This window comes from Drosophila novamexicana, unplaced genomic scaffold, assembly GCF_003285875.2.
Source record: "Drosophila novamexicana strain 15010-1031.04,08,12 unplaced genomic scaffold, DnovRS2.1 tig00000858-arrow-arrow-pilon, whole genome shotgun sequence".
In the NCBI taxonomy this organism is placed as follows: Eukaryota; Metazoa; Arthropoda; class Insecta; order Diptera; family Drosophilidae; genus Drosophila; species Drosophila novamexicana.
The window spans coordinates 1,358,591-1,382,060 of NW_020824829.1; the positions used below are offsets into that span (position 1 = coordinate 1,358,591).

The 23,470-nt window shown below is 39.7% G+C and overlaps 2 protein-coding genes across 2 annotated transcripts; both read left to right on the forward strand.

The window, feature by feature from the left end:
- The first annotated feature begins 2,509 nt into the window (after positions 1 to 2,509).
- On the forward strand, positions 2,510 to 3,558 carry LOC115764527. The gene is made up of 2 exons (XM_030707626.1): positions 2,510 to 2,901; positions 2,972 to 3,558. The coding sequence occupies exons 1-2, from the start codon at positions 2,567 to 2,569 to the stop codon at positions 3,303 to 3,305; spliced, it is 669 nt and encodes a 222-aa protein (XP_030563486.1). The 5' UTR covers positions 2,510 to 2,566; the 3' UTR covers positions 3,306 to 3,558.
- Positions 3,559 to 3,829: 271 nt separating this feature from the next.
- Positions 3,830 to 4,259, forward strand: LOC115764516. The gene has a single exon (XM_030707613.1). The coding sequence runs from the start codon at positions 3,846 to 3,848 to the stop codon at positions 4,218 to 4,220; it is 375 nt and encodes a 124-aa protein (XP_030563473.1). The 5' UTR covers positions 3,830 to 3,845; the 3' UTR covers positions 4,221 to 4,259.
- The last annotated feature ends 19,211 nt before the right edge of the window (positions 4,260 to 23,470 follow it).

Here is a 23,470-nt window from a genome sequence, read left to right on the forward strand (position 1 = left end):
CAACTAGGCTGTTGATGCTGATCTAGAATATTTCTCATTTATGGGTTCAGATATGTCTCCTTATATGCGTCACACATTTCATGAAAAATAATAATACCCTCTATAAAGGTATAATAATAATGCGTTTTTGGTCGAAATAACAGCTTAGAGAGAGAGAGAGAGAGAGAGCATGTACAAATTTTGAAAATAATATAAAAGTAAGCATAAGTATTAGGGAGGTTTTTCTAGAAGTAATGACTAAGGTCATGTACATTTTTTTATGTAATAAATAAGTAAAATAAATAATTAGAATGAGCTGTTAAATTTAAGTTTATATTTTTAATTTTGTTTTTTGTGAAACTTTGTTCCTACAATCATGTATCTCTGAAATATGTTATAGCTGGGCAATTAGAGCTCACACAAATTTAATTAGAAATCATCCTTGCTTTAAGTTTATTTTGTTTTTTATTATCTGCCCTTAAGCATTTTTTCGTATTTCATTTAATACACATTTTATTTAGCTGCATAAATGTCGTTCTGCTTCGACACAAGTTCGACTGAAGAACAGCTGAAGTAGCATATGCAAAGCCAAGTCCTGTGGGCTTTGCGTAGCTAATAAAGTCACTTGAAAGGCAGTTCCCAGTTGCCAGTTGCCCACGGACCACATTGCGTATGCGTTATGTAAATGCGGGCCCAAAGTGCGCACTAAATCTTCGACACAATTGTGCGCTGCGCACAGGAATAAGGCCAAAGCAATTGTCGCCGATGCAAATCGCAGACTTTGCAGGATATATACCAGGGCTTAACCTGTGGTGGGAGCGGCTGGCGGGGGCTTAAGGTATGCGCATTAAGTTGGCCAAGACCAGCACGCAGCGGGACAAATTTACTTAACGCTCGTTGCTGCTGCGGCCAAGAGAAGCAGCGGTAATTAGGCAACTTGTCATTGCCTTTTGCCATTTGGCATTTGGCAGCTGGCCGCTCGTAGCTGGTAGCTAGTAGCTGGTTGTTGGTAGTTGGCGTCTCTTTTTCAGTTAACCTGCCTGCTGACCATCTCGGTTTTTATGGGTCTTTTGTTGTTTTTGCACAAATGAATAATTCAAAAGACGACGAACAACAGCAGCAGCCAGTAAAATCCGCATTTAAGTCTCGGCAGTTGCCGTTGGGAGCTTCAGTTTTGGTCTCGCTCGTTATACCCTCTACGCATTGAAAATGGGGTATAATGAAATGTAGTAAATGCATCTACGGGCAGAGGGATGACCGATGATTCTTGATAAGGTAGGTGCATCTTAAGGCATGTCAGTTTCTCGGTAAGGTCTCTGAAATGCAGGTTCTTCTATACAATACTTTATTCATTCAGTCGCCAGAGATTCTTATACGGATTCTTCCTGTAATTCGAATATAACTGCTTGAAATCACCTATTTTTTTAACCCTAAACCGATTGAAAATGTGTGAAAAGGTATGATGGTTTTGTACAAATACTTGTGACAGGCTGAAGTAGCGTTCCCCAAGCCGATAGGGATTACACATTCGTGCTGAGCATACGCGACGATCTCGGAGACTTTCAGAGTCAGAGCCTTGAAATTTTGAACCTAGCTTTTTTCATGGATAGCTTCCCCCTATTCCATGAAATGGATAAAAATCAATAAAGTTATTTTGTTTTTTATCATATCTCGAAGCTTATAAAAGCTAGATAGAAGCTAGATTTAGTATACACAGAGCTGGAAAATTTCACATTTCCACCAAAAATTTAGAAAAAACCCCATTTGTGAGTGTTTTGTCTTGGGCTTTGTTATATGCAGACTTTTGTGTGCCTTATGTAAGGCCTGAAATGTGTATAAAGATCGGAATATAAGCACCGAAGCTAATGATGAATGTATTTCCCATTTCCCAGACTGTGTGGGCGGTTGGTTTATTATAAAAGTATGCTGCTTAGCTAGGCACAGGGTATCAGCTTGAGCTATGCCTGCTGCAGTCATTATTGGCAGTTGCATTGTCACTAGTCGCCGATTGAGGTCAGTGAAATCCAACCGCTTGGACATTCGCTTTGGACTTGTTAGCACTTTAAGAACTGGCCACCGCTTCGGCTGCTGTTGCCGTTGCTGCTGCTGCTCAGCGAGGTGTGCGAAAACTGGACTTGGCTTAAACGGAGCTGCTTGGCTGATTCCCGAGCGGCTGGCTTGGAATCGCCTTTTGAACTGGTCGCAACCCAACACCCCGGCAAACAGATAGAGAAAACAATAAAAAACAGCTCACACAATGAGCTTCCGCTTTGATTGTGGTCAGAGACATAAAAATAGACACAATTAAATGCAAATCGAAGGCGAATCGAATACATTTGGTCAATTAACTTGGCAAGCGATGCGACAGACACAGACATTGACATTGTCAATGGGCTGGGACCGAGCAGGGACACCCGGCGAGTAGCAAGTGGCGAATGGCGACTCGCTGCCAAGTGTCGCATCCGTCGGCGACTATAAAAGCAAACGTCCAACGCCGCCAAAGGCGCAAAAACGTGTGAAGAGGACGCAGAGCCGGTCACGTCGTCAGTTTTGCACACGGTGTTTCCCTAGGCAATAAGCCCCAAACATGTTCGACTCGAAGATTAAGGTGCCCAAGTACGACTCGGATGCATTCGATAATGTCGAGTATCAGCTGCAGATGACCTATACCCTGGAGACGGATCGTAGGATCATGAGCTTTTACGATGCCATGTGGGGCATAGAGGTAACTGGCGGCATAGATCAGTTCGAGCCGCTGACCATTGTCAATGTCTCGCCGACGGGTCTGGCCAAGCGCGGTGGCATGCGTATTGGGGATGAGATAACCCAGATAAACGATGTGCCCGCCTTGGAGCTGACCTTCAACGAGGCATTGCAGATCTTTCGTAAATCCTCCCGTTATGTGCGCGTCTTTGTGCGTGGGTAAGTAGACAGAGTGGGCTGGGGTGTGGCAGGATTGGTTCCACAATTGACAGCCGCCTGATTCTTGCAGTGATGATGATGTACCCGGTGAGGAGGACTGGACATGCGATTGCTGGTTCAAGCCCCGCAAGCCCTGGCGACGCGACTTTACGCCCATACAGTGGACCTTCCCGTGGAACGATCGCCGCAAGCCCGTCTACAAGGAGTCCAATTGCTTTATGGTACCCAGCAAAATGGAGGAGAAGATTAGGGCGCGTCGTGCAGCCACCTCGGCGGTGCACAAGAAGGAGGATGCGGCGCCGCACACGCGCTCGCTGACGCCCACGCCCAGGCCCAAGAACCAGCCCGGACCCAATCTGCTCGAGAGCGTGCTGCGTCCACGCGGCCCGCCGCCCAGGGATTAGCTAGCTCACACATACACACAGCGGCATGAACATATACTATATATGTAAATACACATTGATACGCAGGCAGCGCGGCTGGCGCTGCAGTGCGTCCAAGCTCAGCTGCGCCTGGACAGGCAACTGGCGTTCGGTACAGTCAGTTGAAGTGTCACATGGAAAGGCGTTCCCATTAGAGATGGGCGCGTGTTGGACTTGTGTTCCAACACGACACACGAAACGCACGATTTTTGATTCATTTTTCATTTTTAATATATTTGGACAAAACGATTTTTCTTTATGTTTCATTTGTTTTTAGATTGCAAATTTAAGTAGATACATACATATGTATGTTTTCCATATGCCATTAGCTTCCGTGTAAAGTCGTGTTCACCTGCGTGTTCGTGTCACGCGTCCACCTCTAGTGCAGCTTTTTGTTATATAACTTGCTTAGCTTGGCTAAGCGATTAAATGTGCCGAATTTCCGCTAGCGAATCAATTGTTTACGGCAGCTTGAGAGGAAGCTCGGGCAAACAGCTCGCCATTGTCAGGTAGACAGCTGCCATGTGGAATTGGGTGATCTTTGTCAATCTTTGGCTTCTGCTAGTCCTCGATGCAAGCTGGGCGCAGCGGCAGGTGCCCTGCCGCAATCCGATGTTTAAATCCTGTCATCATTATTGCAAGGAAAATTGCCCAGGAGAGGGCGTCGATTGCGTCTACAACTGTGAAAGCAACTGCGGCTGCAAGCCAGCGTATTTGTTGCGCAATAATGGCGGTTGTTTCAAAATGAAAAGATGCAGAGTCGATGATAAATCTATGGAGCTATTTAAAATGATGCCCGCGCCTTGCAAGGACGAAGTGAAGGAACCCAGACTGGCAAATGGCGATGATTTATTGAATCTATTTGAATTCGAGCCGCTGGATCCCCACGGAAAATAATTGTGAATAATGAATAAATAAATAATCTACATACATATATATGTACATGCTTGCATGTCCAGGCATGTCTGCAGTTTTCGTTCCTACTTTACATAAGGAAATGTTAAGCCTAAACAGGCGACTGCTTATTAACATTGAAAATCGATAAGTGCCAATAGCAGAGTTATCGCGATCGCTACCATCACAAGGGCAAGCGCGCAAGCAAAAGGAATTAGTGTAAAAAATGTGTTTCCAGTCGCAGCCGCTTTCCAGTATATAAGCGAGTAAATAGGCAAAGCGCATTTAAATTCCTGCAAGTGAGCGTTTTGTGTGTGTGTGTAGCTGGCAGTGCGATTTGCATGGTTACCATAATTTACAGTGCGAGCGGTTAAAATGTGAATTAGATAATTATTTTTGGTGTTCATCAGCTAATCAGATATATTGCCTTGGCGACAAGAGCTGGTTATTGGAAAATTGGACGAACAAGAGACTAATTGGAATTAGCGTAAGCCTGGATGCCGGCACAGCCTAACTCACGTGTTGGCGGGGTAAGCAACTACATTATATAAACATGCGGCCAATTGGAATATTGCCTGTGTGTTGCGTGCGACTGAATGCCGGCACAGGGTAACTCGAATACCAATTGTATGTAATAGTTTATGTAAAGCAAATGGGATTATCGATACTTATGCTGCTTCTCACGTGGGTGAGCGGTTAAAGCAGCGCAAAGAAGACTTGCCCAAAAGAAAACAAAAGATTTACGGTTAGAGTTCTCTTAAGCGAACACGCAAAGTTCCATCTTATTTCGCATTTGCTTAAGAGAGAGAGAGAGAGAGAGAGAGAGAGAGAGAGAGAGGAAATGCAGTAAATTGCAAAATTATGAAATGGAGAAGATATTTGCCTTAGGCAACTGGAGCTTTGACTGTGTAAACAATTTAATCCAAATAATTGATTTATTTACCAATTGAGTCGTGACCCATGTATTTGCAATTGATCTAATTAGCAATGCAAATGCATCAAGTGCTGTGTGAAAAGCTCTTAATTTGTCAATGGGACGACGCATCAGGAAAGGCTGCGGGCGGACAAAACTAAATTGAATTTTCGCTCGTTTTCACTTAAGAAGTCCTACGCAACGTTCGACTAATAAAATGTAAATTGCAATCATAAACAAAAGCACGACAGATGAATTTATGTATTACATAAACAGCGCACGAGTAAAAGACAAACAAAGAGAGCAGAATGCAAATGACGTAAATCTGTGCTATTGTGTTAGGGGTGGGGGGAATGGGAAATGGAGCTAGGAGCAGAACTCGAGGAGCAACTTTAGGGCGACGCTTTCATTAAGCATATAATTCAATTTTCATTATTGTCATGCCATTTGTTGTTGTTGTTGTTGTTGTTGTTTTCGTTGCTGTCACGCTCAAATTTAGACTACAATATGCAAATGACGCACACACACACACAAGTGTATTACGAGCTTAATCCAATCAGAAACAGGGTGTATCCATGCTTGAAGAACCTGCCGCCATCTGGTGTGCGTATTGCAAATGAGCATAAGGCGGGGAAAGGGCATCGATAAGTCGGTCACTGGGATAATATGCCAGAATGCCAGTGCAATGAAAACGCAATTACGCATTAATATTAATGTACAGAAACTTAGGAGAAAACATCACAAAACAACAAAAGCAAGCAATGCAAAAATATCATTAATGAATTTTTAATATGCACGGAATTCGCTCACATTCTTCCTCTCTGTCGCGCTCTCTCTCTCTCTCTCTCGCTCGCTCTCTAATGAAGCTGAGAAGGAATGTATATTTGCGAGTTCTTTGTTGAGTTTTGATTAATGCGCAAGCTGTGGAAACTGCGAGAGGGACAACTTTTAAGTAAATTGAAAATGCAAACTTTAAACTTAACATATATATATATATAACTGAAGACATTCAAGGTTTGTCTTAAATTTGAAACCCGAAAACCAATCAAACTTTGAGTGATTGAAAACTGAAAATGTTGGCTTTACTTTGTTTCGCTTCCAATTGAAAACTTTCCGTTTAAATGAAATGAAACTCGACAATTTAATAATGCTGAATTTGCAAAGCAGTTTTTCATTTAATATTGCTTACCTCAGTTAAATGCTCTCAACCTCTTCTTTAAAGCTCTCTCTTTAGCTGTTTATTTAACATTTAGCATTAAATCAAGATTAGGATTAGAGCGTGAGTAGCTCGATGTAAGGACGTTCGCCTGCAAAGCAGCCAGACTCGGGATCTTTGCTTAGTAAAGTTTAATTTTCAAATTATAAAATACTAAATTTAAAACATTTTTTTTTCTTACCTTGAACTCGAACATGGCCAAGGGAAGGGAATTCCCTTAATTTTTCACTAAAACTTGCTAAATTGCAAATATTTTAAGCTTAAAGTCAGTTATGTGCCTGCTTTAGATGACAGGCATTAAAACAGTTTAAAATTGAAATCAAGAGTTTTTACTGTGTAAATAGCGTGATGAGTGCGCAATATCTGTCTTATCAAGTAAAAGTTTTCTTAGTTTTTGCGTCATGATATAATGTCACTTTTATTGTCGAGAAAAAACGTCAAAAACAGTTTACAGACTTAACGCAAGCATTAGGCCTGGCCAATTGCAATTTATGCTGGCAAAAAAACTGGTTGTCATTTGGCTTTGGCTTTGGGTAAAAGTCATGCGGCGTCATTGGGAAAACTTGCACTTGACAAGTGAATGTCATGTAAAAAATTAGCCAAAAAAGAAAATTATTGCAAATCAAATGCAAAACATGATTGTTTGCAAAAACTTTGGGACAAACAACAGCCAGCAGGAGTGCTCCAGTCGACAATGCTCGATTAGGAGATACCCTGTTCTCTTTTAACCAAATTCAATAACTTGTGTGTGAATTACTCTATCCAAATGGGTTGCATGAACTTTCATAACTTAAACATACCCTTGCTTTTCTGTTTTCAATGGGTATGGGGTACAATAATGGCTAACTGCAACTTGAGTGCTTGAAAGTTCAGAAATGTCAAACGTTGTTCGTCTTTCTGCTGTTTGGTCTTCTCCTCCTCCACGGCTCGGCACTTTTTGGTAGCTGCTGGAGGCAACTTTCAAGGCAAACACACACACACACACACACACACACACATGATTTTTGTTAGCTATAGGATGTTGGGCAAGTTTTCAGCTGGTTGGCTTAAGCCAATTTATAGTTTGTGTGCCCGATAATATTTTCCAATGCACTCTCGTCTGAACGAATAGTTAAAGCTGATGACCACAAGGTCGGTACGTGGTTGGGCATTAAAGTGACTAACAAGCTGCCAGTCGGACATCAGGCTGTGAGTTGGCCAAACATCGCATATAAAATTGGTAACCTAAGCTCTGCCAGATGTGGGTCAATCTTAAGCTGACCAAATAAATGGTCAAAACGGCTGAAGTGGATCAGGCGGCAGGCAGGCAGCATTTGCGGGGTTTTCTAGTAACATATTGAAGAGCAGCAGGCGTTCTTAGCTAAAAAGATGTATAGGCAAACAAGTATAGCAGAAAATATGTTAAAGGCAATTCGGAAAATGGACTGAGACCATGGCCGTATTTAACATGCTGATGACCCCTTTAAGATTGATGACCAGCATTTTGTATAACTTAATCCTTGCACCTTTGCAAAGTGGTTGGAAATTTGCAGATTGAGGTGTTTATTCTGTGAGTTTTGGACAGAGGCAATAGTTAACATTATGTAAATAGTGCTTTTAACATCTATGTATTTTCTTAGTTAATTTGAACGTATTGAATTTTAACCTTCCTCTTTGTGCGCTATCCTTAACGTTTGCACAACTGCTTTTGCCATCTAATTGTTGGCATCTAAATGCCAACTACTATTTTGGTTTTGGCTTAAGCTGTGCAGATCTTTCATTAGCGCTCTTCCGTGCTCTTTCTCTGTCTCTCTGTCTCTCTCTCTCTCTCTTTCTCTCTCTCTGACTCTCTCACTCACACTCTCAACTTCCTATTTGTGCGCTATCCTTAACGTTTGCATAACCGTTTTTCTATACATTTAAAAATTTTGTGAGCTCTTTTGTAGATTGAAGAGATTGATAAGAAGTGTGCATAAGCCCTTTCTCTGTAGCTTCTCCATGCGCTCTCTGTCTTTGTCTCGCATGCTTTCGCACATTCTGAACTTATTTTTTGTGCGATATCCTTAACGTTCGCATATTTTCAGAATTGTGTAATTTTTTGTAAAGACTGAAGTGGCTTAAGCCATAGCTTGGTAGCTTTTTAATGCTCTCTATCTTGCTCTGTCTCTGTCTCTTTCCTCTTTTGCCTTCTCCCAATCAGCATAAACTTTCTTTTGATGCGATATCCTTAAATTTTTGCGATTAGCCTGGAAATTTTGTGTGACCATACTCACACACGTTTACTTTCGCGAGAGTCTGTTTTTGACGCACTCAAAATTTTTCTTAAGTTTGAGTTGTCTTAAAGGAAGTTCTATAAAAGTTTCTTGCTACTGAATTCCTGAAGGCACATAATAAACCGTGCATGAATTATGGTCATTATAATTGTTTATATATGTGTATATGTACAGCTAGATCTATTGCATTTTTATCAACTCTGAATAGCAGCAAAAGTTTCAACAATTTATGGCCACGCTGTGGGAACATGTTCGCCATTGTCCTGTCATGCAGCGATTGTCGCTATTGTTGTTGTTATTGTTGCTGCTGCTGTTGTTGCATGCAACATGAATATTTCATGATTGCCGCTTTAAATAAAGTTGTTGTTTGCTGGCAGTTTTTGCTCTGGGCTGATGCTGCATCAATCAATGGCAGACGACGACGACGACGGCAACTGGACATTGGAGTGTCCTGTTGTTGGTTAAACATGTCATAAAGCGGCAAAGGCAAAACACTTTTGTCGCCGCCGAGCTACCAGGCAAAGCAACAATAAACGACAACAACAAAACAGCTGGAACAACAAACAACCTTTTCAAACAATTCACTTTTCTCATTAGCATTAGGTCGCAACGGAGAGCGCACAAAGTGTGCTCGCCGCGGGTGCTATTTGGAGGAAGTGCGGGGAGGGGGCGCTGAGGTCAATCTGAAAGAGACATTTTCCCTAATTACCAACACATTCCTAATGGCCATCATTACCAGCATACTCTGAGTTAAACTAACCCGCCAACAGAGTCGGGAGTCCAAGCATCAGGAGGCAAAGGTCGAGTGGCGGTAGTCAGGAGTCAGGAGTCGGGAGTCGGGAGTCGAGAGTCGGGAGTATCGATTGCGGCTTTGACCGGTTTAACGATGGTTAAAATACGGGGATAAAATGGAGTTGTGGCATGCGCTAAAAGCCCTACAGCGTGTAAATTTATACCACTTGCCTTAACAAGTTGTTTACTTTTGACACTCTGTTGAAAATGTACCGAATGAAGGAATATAGGTTGTGTGCACTGTCTGTCCGACAACTAGTAAAGTTTACCATATATCCGAGTGCATTTCCGAATATGCCCAGCATGTAGCTTGTAGCACCAAATCTATATCAAGAGGAGTTATAAATCTGACAGCTATATGAAATTGGTTCATATTCGATAGCTTTATTCCCTAGTCACAGTTAGAATGGCACTGAGTTGGGATACAGTTTTGCGCATCAAGCCAATAAGACATTTCGACAGATATTAGCTATATTTACAGTTACATATATATCATATGTTCAATCATTTTATGTAGAACTCAATTTAAACAAGCATTATTTGTTTTTATGTTGTGCACAGAGTATGGCGCAGTAGGGTTACACATTGCAACACTCTGCTTTGTCTGTTTATTTTCTTTATCCCGGCGTGCATCCCCGACTTCGGCAACAAATTTTACATGCATTTCAATTTGTTATTTCGGGGTGCATTTAATCAGGTTGCGGCAATGCTGACAAAATATTCGTGTTTCAAGTGGGGTCAAATACAGTTTCAGCAGCGGATTGTGGCAAAATAAAAAAGTACACTTAAATATTTAAAAGTGCTTTAAAACATAAAACGGGGCTTACAAATTTAAGTAATTGCTCTTAATTGACAGCTGTGCGAGGCTTTATTCCCTGCAGTTAACAAATTCTATCGAAATGTTGTGCAAGGCTTTTAACTGGCTGAAAATGTTATTCGCGATAATATAAAATAAATTGTTGATTAATATTATAAATATGTTAAACCTTCGAGCTGAATATTTAAATGATCATTATCAAGAGCCGAGTCGAATCAGACTACTTTGTCAATAGGATATCTGAGATTTGTCCTTATGGAAATAAATAAATATAGTAAAAATTAAAATAAAAAGTAAATAATTATATATATATTATTATACATCCACTTGTAGCTTAAATATATTTCAAATATATATTTATAAGGCATTTTCTTTGTAATTTGATAAAATAAGAATCTATAGCATTTCTCCATATATAATAAATAAAATAAAACGAATAGATAGATATTTTCAATTGTTGAGATAAGTGAGATACAGAATAGAACTAGGGCTTGGCAGCGCCCAATTCTTTATCCAATAATAATAATAATAATAAAAAAAAACAACAAAGGTATTTCTCATAAAATCAAACAGATATAGATAACAGAGGAAACCACTATTCATCACAGAAGGCAAGCTTAATTTATGTTTATTACTAATATAAATTTTGAGACACACTCTCAGCTATTTGGCTTGCCCCTTCGCCCTTTCCCTGCCTTTGGGACAGTTGCACTCTATAAGCACCTCACAAATGCAGCGCTCTAAGAGTTTTTGGGGAAACCACTTGGCCCCGGCCACGGGAGAGTTCAGGCTTCAGCTCATGCAAAATTAATTAACGTTGCAGCAAACTTTTGGCACTGCAATCTTTTGTCATAGTTGCCTCGGCGTTGCATGCTGCTTGCCACGCCTCCGGACAGGCTAGGGCAGGCGAAAGGCCCTCGAGCGTCTAGAATGCAACTTCACGAAGCTGGCGAAAAATGTCACGCAAACAAAGCAACAAAGAAACTTGAGAAATGCGCTAAAAAAAGTAAGATGGAGGGTGAGGGACACCCAGCAGGAGCAGGAGAGTGCAGCGAGAAACTTGAAACTAGCGGACAGCCATTTTGTGCCCAGGGAGCAGCCTTCAGTCTGCCATCTACAAAGTGCACTGTACAAAATTTTGTTTTGAAAAGAGCTTTTAATAAATGAAATAGTGTGTGTATGGCTATAGAGGAATCAACCTACCAAGTTTGGTGTAGCTAGCTCTTCAAATTCTCGGGTTATGCTTAAAGGGGAAGGCTGGTCTGATAATCGATAATTATCGATACTACGAAAATAGGCGGAGGTATTAAACAAAAATTTAAGCTACGATGCTTTAATATAGGTGGACCGAAAGATGGGAAGATCGGGCTTGACTGACTCAGCTCTTCGCCCTGATCCTTAATATTTGTACCTCAAATAGGAAACCCTTCTTCTGTTTCAAAATATTTCAAAATTGATATTTCAACTAAGTGATTCATTTTAATTTAAATGAGATGCTGGAAAACATGGACATTTATCATTTGCTTACTATTTAAAGCCAAACAGAGAATAAAATTCGAATGCATGAACGCGAAGTTATATTAATTTCTTTAATTTTAAGCCCAAAAACTAAAAATATTAAACTTGAATTGCAATATTTAAAATTCTCTTAAATATAGTTTAAATACAAGTTTTTTTTTTTTTTTTTTTTTTTATTAATTATATTTTGTTTATTAAGAAATCTGGTATCCTGTTACTCTATGTTAGCAACTTTTATCAGAGTGACATAATTACTTAGCTTAGCGATGATTGTGGTTTTACAATTAGTTTTACAATTAGGTTAACAGATTACAGAAACATATTTTGATGTAATTAACGAAGCTTGTCACCTATACATAACGATCGATTAGGTCGGTTGGGTAGGTCCTCTTCAGTCGCCTTCTTCTTCGCCTCCTTAGCAGGCTCCTCGCCAGGATGTTTGGATGGTTGTGGAGCTTTGTTGAGTAGCTCGCTGCTTGCCTGTTGACTTTAAATACAAGGCCCTAGCAAATAAAAAGCCACATGTTTTACTGTGTAGCTATCAGTCCCTTGGCTGGGTCCAGCGCAACTTTGCACTTGCCTCAGCCGGAAAATTGCGCTTTACGGCGTTTTTATATTTCTACCGCGCTGACCCCTCCCCAAGGCTTGCGGCGCGGGGTGCAACTTTAACTGTTGCCAACTGTTTTGCAACTGGCCAGCGTTTAGGTTAAGCGACTGCTTAGCGTGGCGGGGTCTTTCTCACCCTTTCCCTTTCCCTTTCTCTCTCACTCTTTCTCTTTGCTCCCGCGGCATAAATCGCCGGAACACTTTGGCAAGATTTACATAGAATGCAATTGGCGCATTTGCTGCGTTTCATTTGTTGTTTACCGTGTGTTTGTTTGCCCTCGAAATTGAATTTCGCGCTGAGCGGAAAACAATAAACAAGCCAAGCGAACGGAGCGAAGCGTGCAGCAGCAGCAGCAGAAGCAGCCGGAGCGGAGCGGGGACCAGTACGAGGCGGCTGGTGGCCAAGTGATGAGTGGGCAGGTGGCGCATGGCAGCAGCGCTTGGCGCGTTGCGCATACGCCTCGTCGCCGCCAGTAGCCGGTCGCAAGAAGCGAGTCGCCAGTTTCACTAGCACACTTCTTGCATTGTGGGCGAGTGTGGAAGACGGATGAAAACAGATATTTAATAAAATTGTTCAAAATTGATGAGACTCAATAAGTGAGTACTTAGCCGCACATTACTTAGAACATATTTGCAAAATTGATTATTAATTAGATTTTCTATTTTCGTAATAAATGTGAGTAATCTCTCCATGCGCTTATCATAAACTCAAATATTACTTATAGACTTTTGGTAATATTTCCTCAATTTTTGTCAAGAAAGTGTTTTGCTTGCATTTTCGCACTCGTGCTCTTGCTTGACCCACTCTCTCCTAGCGCCTTTCTATGCGCTTTTCACGAGTTCAACTAGGTCTTTCAAGAAAGGAAGAGCATTCAGTGTGCGCTCATTACGTGTGCCCATATCCTTTGTTTTTCTCACTCTTTCGCCCTCAAGCTCTCTCTTTGACTTTTTTTTTGTATTGTGCCTTGGCACTGTGTTTGGCCCAAAACGGAAGGAAACACTTTCATTATCACTTTGGCGCTGCAAATTTATTGCGACAGCCTTGGCAGGGCCGCGGGGTATTTCAGAGGGAGTGCAGTGGGTGCATGGTGAGGGAGTGTGGAGTAAGGGTGTGTGGAATAGTGAATAGCTTGAACCCATGCCGGCAGCTTGTTGGTTCCATTAGCGTCATGTGTTGGCGACTGCCAGCAGCAGCTCCGCTGTAAATCCTCTTGGATGCCCCTGCCCCGCCTGCCTTTATCCCATGGTCACAGCTGCACATTGCTCGGTTTAGTTTTTCGATTACATGCGTCGCGATGCGTGGGAAATTCCCTAAATGGATCAAGGGACAACGAAATCTGACTCAGCAGCCCTCTCTCCCGAAAAACTGCAAAAAAAAACTATGTGAAATGGCTCAAAACTGCATTGCTAGAGTTTAAGCTTTAGGAACCTTGTCCTAAATTGAATATAGTTGGAGTAATTTGGATCATAGCTAATTATTCTTGGAATCAAAACTAATTTGCCTGGGCAAAGCTTGGTAATACTTGTTGCTAATAATGAGAACTTATTTTAATATATATAACCTTTCTTCTGTCTTTAACTTTGTTTGCCTGTACTTCCTGCTGTTCTATGAATATTTTACTCACTCTCTCACTCAATTTGCTCGGACACGGCTTGTTAATCATATTGAAAACGTATTGCAAGTTATTACTATCCTCTTTATCCTCCTCCATCCTCTATATTTTCCCATTCTCTATTCCATTATATCCTATATATTTTAGTATTGAGTTTCACTCTCTCTCCTCTCTTGCCCAGGCAAAGCCTAATGATTTTGTATATTATTATAACTATTCTTTCATTACTTTTTCATGATATTGCCTTGCCCTTCTCCTTTGTGTTCTGTTCTATAAATTGACCTTTTCATTTATTCTATAACCCCTCTGGTTGTAACTCTCTCCTCTCTCTGATTGTAACTGTTCTATGATAACTTTTTTCATGATATTACCTTCCTTTTCTCTTTGACTTTATTCTTACTATCTTCTATTACTCTATTAACTATACTTTGATAACTTTTTTTATGATATCACCTTGGTCTTCTCTTTTAACATTATTTTCATTCCGTTCCGTTCCAACTGTTTTGTGTCCTCTTTCTCTGTCTAGCCCCCAAAAAGCCATTTGCTCACTTATCGCTCGTCAGCTGCAACTGAAAACAATTTGCGCAAATTAGCCAAGGTGTTTTATGGCTATCATCATCATTATCATCAGCTCTGGCGTTGTTGTTGTTGTTGCTGTCGTGGTCGTTGTCGTGTTTTGACCAAATGAAAATGTTTGTGCTCTTCCTCTTGTTGGAATCACTTTTTCCAACTCCATTTCCCCAGTGCGCTTTAATTGAGGTCCAAGCTGTAATTAAGCCTCTCAGCCTGCCGAGCTGACGAGCTCTAATGCTATTTTTACAGTTTAATGATGTCCTGGAGCAGAGGAGTCACCGGATGCGCCGGCAGTGTTGCAGGCACCTTCGAAATTGCCTCGCATTATTCATGTGATGTCCTTAAAGCGGCTGCCGCGCCTGCTGAAATTGCAACAGGCCGCCGTTGGCTTAAAAGCCAATATATCAACGGCTAACAAAGCAGGACATCTCTGCAGGACCCATTCTGTAAGGGGTGTGAGTGTGTGTGGGTGTGTCTGTGTGTGTCTGTGTGTATGTGTGGGGCTTCTCTAGCAACAGCTACATAAACAAGTTGAGCTGCAGCAGATGCATCATACACATGTCCGTACAGGATACTAATTATGATTGCGATGCTACTGCAAGGACACTGAGCAAGTTGCTTAGCCATCCTCCCCCCTTCCTACCTCAGTCTCTCTCTTTCTCTATGCACCTGTAACGCTATGTAGGTGAGTGTGCACGCCCTACAACAGCTAATGTACGCTATGAGCATATGGAGCTCTAATCTAGATTGACAGCTCTGGCAAGCGCACATCCAAATTTTAAGTACCGTAAACCCGAGCATGCATCACATTTTCTAAAACAATGTGTCTATCATATTATAAAATATGTATTGAATACGAAAAGTTGGGCTTAAAGTTCGCACCTTTCTATAAAAATATGATCTACAAAATTCTCCATGCTGCTTTCAGAATTTATCTAACTATGCGATATACAAATCCATTTTGTTGAAGATTTGTCTTCTAAATATTTTGTATAGGTTTTTTGTCTTAAGATTTATTTTCCCAGTAACTTGAATGTAAATTTGGCTATAACATGTTTTTTTTTGGGCATATATAGAGGACACGGTTTCTCAAATTTACAAAACTTAAGAAAGCTCCTTTATTTATTCCACATTTCTAGATTGTGCATTAAAAAGAATCTGAGAAATGTTTTTAAAATATATCATTGCTTATTTAGTCATTTTTTTTTAAATGTAGAGTTTTAAATTAATATTTTAAACCGTATAATGGAATTTTATAATTTTTGTAATATTTATAACTTACATTTCTTACTCATTTTGGTGAGTTCTATGATGAAAACTGCATCCAAATTTAAATGTACATTTCCTTCAATATTTTTGCGTGGATCTCTAGATCTATACATTGTGTGTTGAATAAAGTTAAAAAAATGTTAAATCCATAAATTTAATCCAAAATAATGTATATGCATAATATTTAATATCGGTATTTCTTTGTAGTTCATAGATAGATAAATTAATCAATCAAATGTATAAATCATCAAATGATTATACACATTTTTCCGTACACAGATTCTTATCAATTTGGGTTTGAATAATTTTTTTATAATTATAAATCTCTAAATTTATGAAAAAAAAATGGATATATATATATATATATATATAGAAATTTAAAGGAATATAAAATTATATAAATATACTTATATCATATAATTATATATATATATATATATAATTATTATATTAAAGGAATATAAAATTATATAAATATACTTATATCATATAATTATATATATATATATATATATATATATATTTAATTATATGATATAAGTATATTTATATAATTTTATATTCATTTAAATTTCTTGTTTATTTTGGTTTGTTCCTTAGATGAATACTTCAACATACGCCAATATTTATGTACAATTTTCTACTTTAATAATATCTTACATATAATTTCTTTCATAAAAAAAAGAAGTAAAAAGTCGTGCAACATTTTTATAAGCCGCTTATAAGCAGCCTTTTTGGAAGGCAGGTCTTCTTAAGTTGAAAGACTTTTCTCACCCTGCCTTCCAAAAGGGAAATCTTCTTAAGTGGACAGACTTTTGTCACTCTGTGATAAACTTTTTTATGCAATTTGTCAGCAAGCGGGGAAATTGTAAGTTTCTTGCAATATTCAATATATAATATAAAAAACTCCATTCTCATAAATTTGCGTCATATTCAGTTGCAGTTGGAAGTTGAGCGTGTGCCTCGACTCACTCACACCTTGTGCACATTTACCGCAAAACACCTGTCCGGTCACGCCCCTTATTCTGCCAGGCACATTTGTCACAATCCATTTGGTTTGCGGGGGCGGGCGGCGGGCGGCGGATGGCGGATTGCTGCATACAAATAGAAATTGCTGCCAAGTCATGTCATTGCCTGCTCATATATACATATTTTCGCTTTCTCTCTTTCACTCGCTCTTTGTCTCCGTCTCTCTCTCGACAAGAGCTGCTTATATGCAAATCCTTTCGTGACTCTGCGCCAGCTACGTGCCCTGGCAGCGCATATCCTTCGTTTGCTCCTCATCCGCTTCCGTCGCGACTTATTTACTGTTTTTCAAATTGCGCATCGTAACTTTTGGCTGCCATTTTTTGGAAATATGTGTGTGTGTGTGTGTGTGTGTGTGTGTGTGTGCGCACTATTCCCCTAGCTAACGTTTCCCGCTTCCGTTATCCTTGGCAGCATGTGTTTATGGTTTCTTAATTGTCTGCTTGTGTGTTTGCAAAAGTTTTTCCTCTTCTTTTTCCCCCAAAAAATCTGGCAACTTTTTTCGTTTTGCTCTTTTTTTATGGCGTTGCTAACTTTTGTTTATGCGGCAGCTTTGTGGCTTTTGTTATTTCTTCCTAATAACTCATATTGAGGGCATATCTCTCGATTGGCATGCCTCAGTTGCATTAATTTTTTATAAAAATTCAATTAATTAGTTTTACTTCTACTTTAACTATTTAAAGCGAATTCCATTTATATTTTTATTACTTTAATGCTTGATACACACAAATATGCTGCATAATTAAGCCGCTTAATTGGCCGTGCAGTCAGCCAAAACCATTGATAAATTGTTGCACAAACAAAAATCTTAAGCGTGAACTTTGAATACGCTTGCAAGTTATAAAAAAAAAATAACAAATACTTAATGTGGACCATTCTGGGAAATGGATGGAACTTTGAGTGATAGATTTCTAAGTCAATATAAGTTAGTTTTTTGTTTATTATTATGATAACAATGTATTATTAAAATATAAAGAGAAAGGAGCTTCAATAGCCCATATATCTTTCTTAGGATTCGGCTTTTAATAAACTGAAGATAGTATATAAATATTTTTAAATCTGAAATTTATATACAATCTACTCTAAAGGGGTTTTAAGTGTACCGAGTCTCGTGTTACTTTTGATGTATCTCAAACTTAAAGCGTAAACTGTTTAGCGAATAATTAAAAAGAAAAACATAATTTTTTGAATCCTAAGAAATCATTTAAGTACATGAATGAATAAAGTTAGCTTAATTTAATGTATCTTAACTAAGAAAAACTGTAGCTGTAATTTACTCTCTTGCACGCAATAAATAATAATTAATACTTCATAACTTTGCTGTAACAAATCGTTTGATGCTGCTAAAGCAGCTGTCGCCTTTGTAAGGGCATAAAGAGTCAACAGAAAGCAATGAAATATGTCGGCAAGTATAATTGTTAAAATCAATATTCGGCATTGCAGCATTAACTACGCAGTAATTTGCTAGGCAAGTTTAACTTTTGGCACACTGACTCACACATACACATGCACACACACACACACACAGTTAGAAGTTGTGCAACTGGCAAATTGACTAGCAAAATTTGCTGGCGCACAGAAGTATGCTATGATTTTTTGCAGTCACTGCTATGTGTGTGTGTGAATACCATTTGCCTGCTTGAATGTGTATTAGTTATGTTTGTGTATGTGTGTGTGTGGCAAATCTAATTGGATTTGTGCAGTTCAATGAACTGAACACTAAAAGTATTTTATATTGTTATTGCACTTGAGCAATGCCAGAAACGGACCAAGAAACGTCTCTCAATGTCTGTTATACCACGTAGGCATTGTCAATAAGGTATATTGGTTGCTGTGCACATTCTTCAACTAGGACGATGACAAGTTAAGCCCGTCTGCGTGTTTGTCAGCTTAAAAAAATTGATCTTTAAGTCTGAAGGAGCTAGACTCTTTAAATTTGGAAGATGAGGATATATAAGTATAGTTGTTATAAATTGTCGAGACTCGTTTTTTGAGTACATCTCGCATGTAATTTGAACTTACGACAGCAACATAGGAATAGGTCAATAATATATATTTGTTTTCCCGCATACGCCGCCACATCCAAAAAATTCGAGTGGCAACAGCTTGATGTGTGCCTGTTATGTATGTATTTGACAGGCTACAGGGTATCTGCAAGTCGAGTTCTGTTACTCCTGTTGCTGTTGCTCAACAGTTTATTGCTTTCGCTACAGTTGATTCACACAATTCTAAGGCTTCTGCTGAGAGCAACAACAGCAACAGAGAAGTGAGGCTGCATTAAGCTTGTCCCCTCCCCCTTCCCCTCGCTCCTAAGGCACCCTCCCCCGTGGCAACATTCGTAGGCGACACGCCTGCAATTAGGTGCAAAAACACGTACCAAAACGTTGTGGCTGTTGTTGTTGTTGTTGCTGCTTATGGCTCCGGCTTCTACTTGTATCCGGTTATGATAGAAAACGTCTGTCTATGGGCAGGACTTCAGCTTGGACTCATCTCCGGCATGTTTTTGGCCTGCAAATGGGCCCAAAGGCAGAACTTAATGAGACGGAAAGCGGGCGCCAATCGCTGCAATTAAAATTAATTACAGTATTTGTCAGCTTTGTGGCTAACTGGCCACCAAATGCGGCAAAAGCCGTTGCAGTCGGCTCATTCACAGCGAGCAGCAGAGTGGGGCTGGGGCAAGGGCAGGGGCAGGCGCTGCCGTTCAGGGGCGTGGCTGGGCGCAAGACGCGTTGCATTGATTGCAATCGCGATCGTTAATTAAATGTCGAAAGGAATGTTGTTGTTGCTGTTGTTGCTTGTTGCTGTTGTTGCTGTTGTTGCTGCTGTTATTGTTGCTGCTGCTGCGTAAAGATCAGCCAGCTGGGATAAGAGGCAAGTTGCTGTTGCCGCTGCTATTTATAGCCGCTGTGCCGCGTTGCGGCACGCAACACAGCGCGATGCCTCGCTGCAATGCGCCGCGCTCTTTATTATCGCCCTTGATCTTGGCTAAATCGAAATCGCCTGCATTGCGTGAAGTGTTGCAAATGAGTTTTTGTCCGGGGCGTGCATTGAATTTTCAATTGGCCAGCAAATTGGCAGCACCAAATCAGGTAGAAGCAACCGCAGCTGGCCAAAAAGCCATATGCATGGGCTTTAATTCTAAAAAGGAAAGATAATATAACGAACTTGTGTATCGATATGTTATCGATAGCATAAACTATTGTAAACTTTACTAAAACGTAGCCAGAATTTATCGATAGTCTAGCGATTTATATGGCGGAGTTTTTGAGCTTATGGCTAGCTGCAATTTTTACATTGTATTGTGGTGAGAATGTGTCTATATGATATCGATAATTGTAAATAATAAAGCTTTCATATTATCGATAAGTATATAACAGAGCAGTCAGCTTATGTCACAGAAAGCCAACTAATTCCAGTCCAAATTAATCGAAATCTTATCAATATAATAATGCATATGCACATATTACACCAGAAAACCAGCCAAGCCCACTGGAGATTTTTTCACTTTTTTGTAGCCTGAATTTATCGATATTTTATCTATATACTTATGCAAATAATACATTTGGCACGCAAATCATTATTTTGAGGCTAGAATTTATCGACATGTAATCGATATGTGTGCATAACAAAGCATTCATTCAATAGAGTGGAATGTGTATGTTTAGCTGCGAGCTCTCTGCGTATTTCAAAAAGTAAACATTCCATTTCAAGCTGCCCCACTCCACTCTAATTGGAAAACCCAAAATGACTTGACCCAAATGAGAGGTTGAGGAAGCTAAACCAAACACTCTGCAATTGCTCCAAAAAAAAAGAAAAGAAAGACAAATGAAGCCTGGTGAAACTCTTGTCAAACAAGGTTTCACTTGCCAACTTGCCAACTGGGAAACATCTTCATTTCCACTAGCTTTTCACGGAGACGTTGGCGTCGCAAGTTATTCCTAAACAAAGGGAACACCATTCGCCGATGTCACAGGGGGCACGGCAGGGCAGGGTGGTGGGGGGTGAATATGGGTGCAAATGTTTGCAAAATAAATGCACTTGTGCATACGAAACTTCAAGTTTATCAATAGACGGCGGCAAACAGTGCAAAACTCTGAACTCGTTTCGAGCCAAGTTCTGTTTTATTTTTCGATTTTTCACTGCTAGCAGTAGAAAACTTTGTAGCGCAGTTAAAAAAAAATAAGTTGATTGCAACTCTTTGGCTTTGGTGACGGCTGCAGCTCCTGTCCCGGTCTGGCCCGGTCCGATCCGGTCCGGTTGTCTTACTAAAATGAAAATGCAAACAAATGAAAAGTGCAACTGCCGTTAACTGGGTGACCGGGCGATCGGGAAAGCGTCGGAAATTGTTGCCATCCAAATGCAGTTTTGATGGCGGCAAAAATGGTCAATTTGTGGCCGGTTGAGCCAATTGGCAAGTGCTAAAAATCGATTTGAACATTATCTGAAAAGTGCATTTGGCAGAGATGCAGCTGATAAATTGAATGTACGTCGAAAGTTTGGGGATTTCTACTCTGTATTATTATTGAGTAAAGATAAATTCGTTTGGATCCACTCGGTTATCCCGAGAACACCTAACTTTAGAAAACTGGTCACAAATTATAATTAGTTGGGTGTCAGTTGTTCCAATAATAAAAAAATGTCAGTAAACATTAATTATACTATCATTTAATGATAATTATTTTAAATATCTAATCAAAAAACATTCATCTATATAATTTACAAAAATTAATTAGATGGGCAAGTTTTTCCACTAAGAAAACGCAATTAACCGTTTAAAACACTTGTTATTTATTCATTTGCAATCATACTGGTTCAATTATATGTTTACCTCTAAACTATAAAATATAAAAGTTGCCCGCAATTTTTGCCCATTTATCAACCTTCACCTCCCCTGTGGCAACCACAACACAGCCTCAAATGCAAATGAGCCACGTGCATTCCCAACATCAAGTGCTTCACATGCAACATGTTCGAAACATCCTCAATGCCGGCTATTAACAAATTTTGTTGTGTGTTGCATCAGAGATGAGCAGGCACAGCCAACATGCTTGAAGCGCTGGCCAACCTTGACAACAGGTTACAAGCTTATTGCGACAAGTTGGTAGCGCTGTGTTGAAGTATGAAATTAATTTGTCAGTAGTTTCAAAAAGATAAGAGTTACGGAATTGAAGAATATAATTTGTTTTTTAATTATTTATGAATTGATTATATCTTTAAAAAAAAACCTATTAAATTTATCTTGAAACTGTTCTACACTGAGAACATAGCTTGTTGCACTTAAATGAGTACAAACGTTGTCAAAATACGCCTAAGGTCAAAATTTCCAAATCACAAAAGTACTTAAATTTCTCAAGTAACAGATAAGTGAACCAATCCGACAGTGCTCTTACGTTTTGAACACATTACTATTGGCATGTCTATGCCACCTTATCTATATTAGTCACGAACAGAATGAATACCTTACTTAAACCACAATCAAACAATTTATGCAATTTTCGCGTACATTTTGAGCTGTGATAAGTAAAGGTAACAAATGACTTTCATGACAATATCACAAAACTCTGGTAAGTTATGAATGATATTGCTTAATGCACGACTTACAACTCAATTACTTCCAGCCATAGTTGTCTTACCTTTGTGCACAGTACAACAAAATGGTTAACTTTCAATTAAAATGAAATCAATAAAAATAAATTTTAAAAAATTTAAATAGAATACAATGTAGTCCAATCAATGTTAAATGAAAATGAATAGAGAGCATGTAAATCAAGAGAGCTTGGTGTTGAAATTGAATTTAATTTAATTGAATGAATTTAATGCTAAAAAAGATTTAAATTTTAAAAACTTTTTGATATTTTTTACAGTGCACCCTTAAGTATAACCCAAAGATAAATAAATAGAATTTCAAGCGAAATGTATTTACTAAGGCATGCACTTAAAGTAACTAAAGTAGCGATTGGAGTCACTTTTGTTATTACATTTCGAGATAGAAAAAAGCATCGGGCCATGCGGGCGCCTTCGTCATGGGACATTTGCGCGGCAAAATGAATGTGGCGACGCGGCCCGCAGAGCGGCGGCCTCTTATCACCGAGTGCTTATCCTAAACTGACCCACTAACTCACACATACACACACGCACACACACCACACTGATACACCCACATCAGCGCGACATGTTGTGGCCTGGCGTTGCCAACCAACGGTTAGCCGGCGCAAGCGAACCGTTTCATCTCACACATGTTCGAGACGTCGCGCTGCGCTCAGTCAGTCGTATTTTGACCGTTGATACAGTTGGAAGTGGGGTGCGTGCAGAGCGTAACGTTGCATTTCAATATTTTCTTCACGACAATTCTCGCACACAGGTGCAGCTGCTGTGTGTGTGTGTGTGTGCGCGCATACGTGTTTAGTGTCTATGTATGTGAGGGCGCGTGAAAATCCCACAATATCAAGAGCAGCAGCAGGCAGCAGGAAAATCACAGTCAGCTGTGCGTTTTGCTTCGCCTTCGTCGGCAAAATGTGTGAAATATAAATGCAAATTAAATGTAAGCATAAATTTCAGATTAATAGCCGTGAATATTCCAAGTTGAGTAAATTTTAAAAAGTGTGCAAACAAAAACTACAACGCCTGCTAACAACGCGCGCGCTCTTTGGCTTAGTGT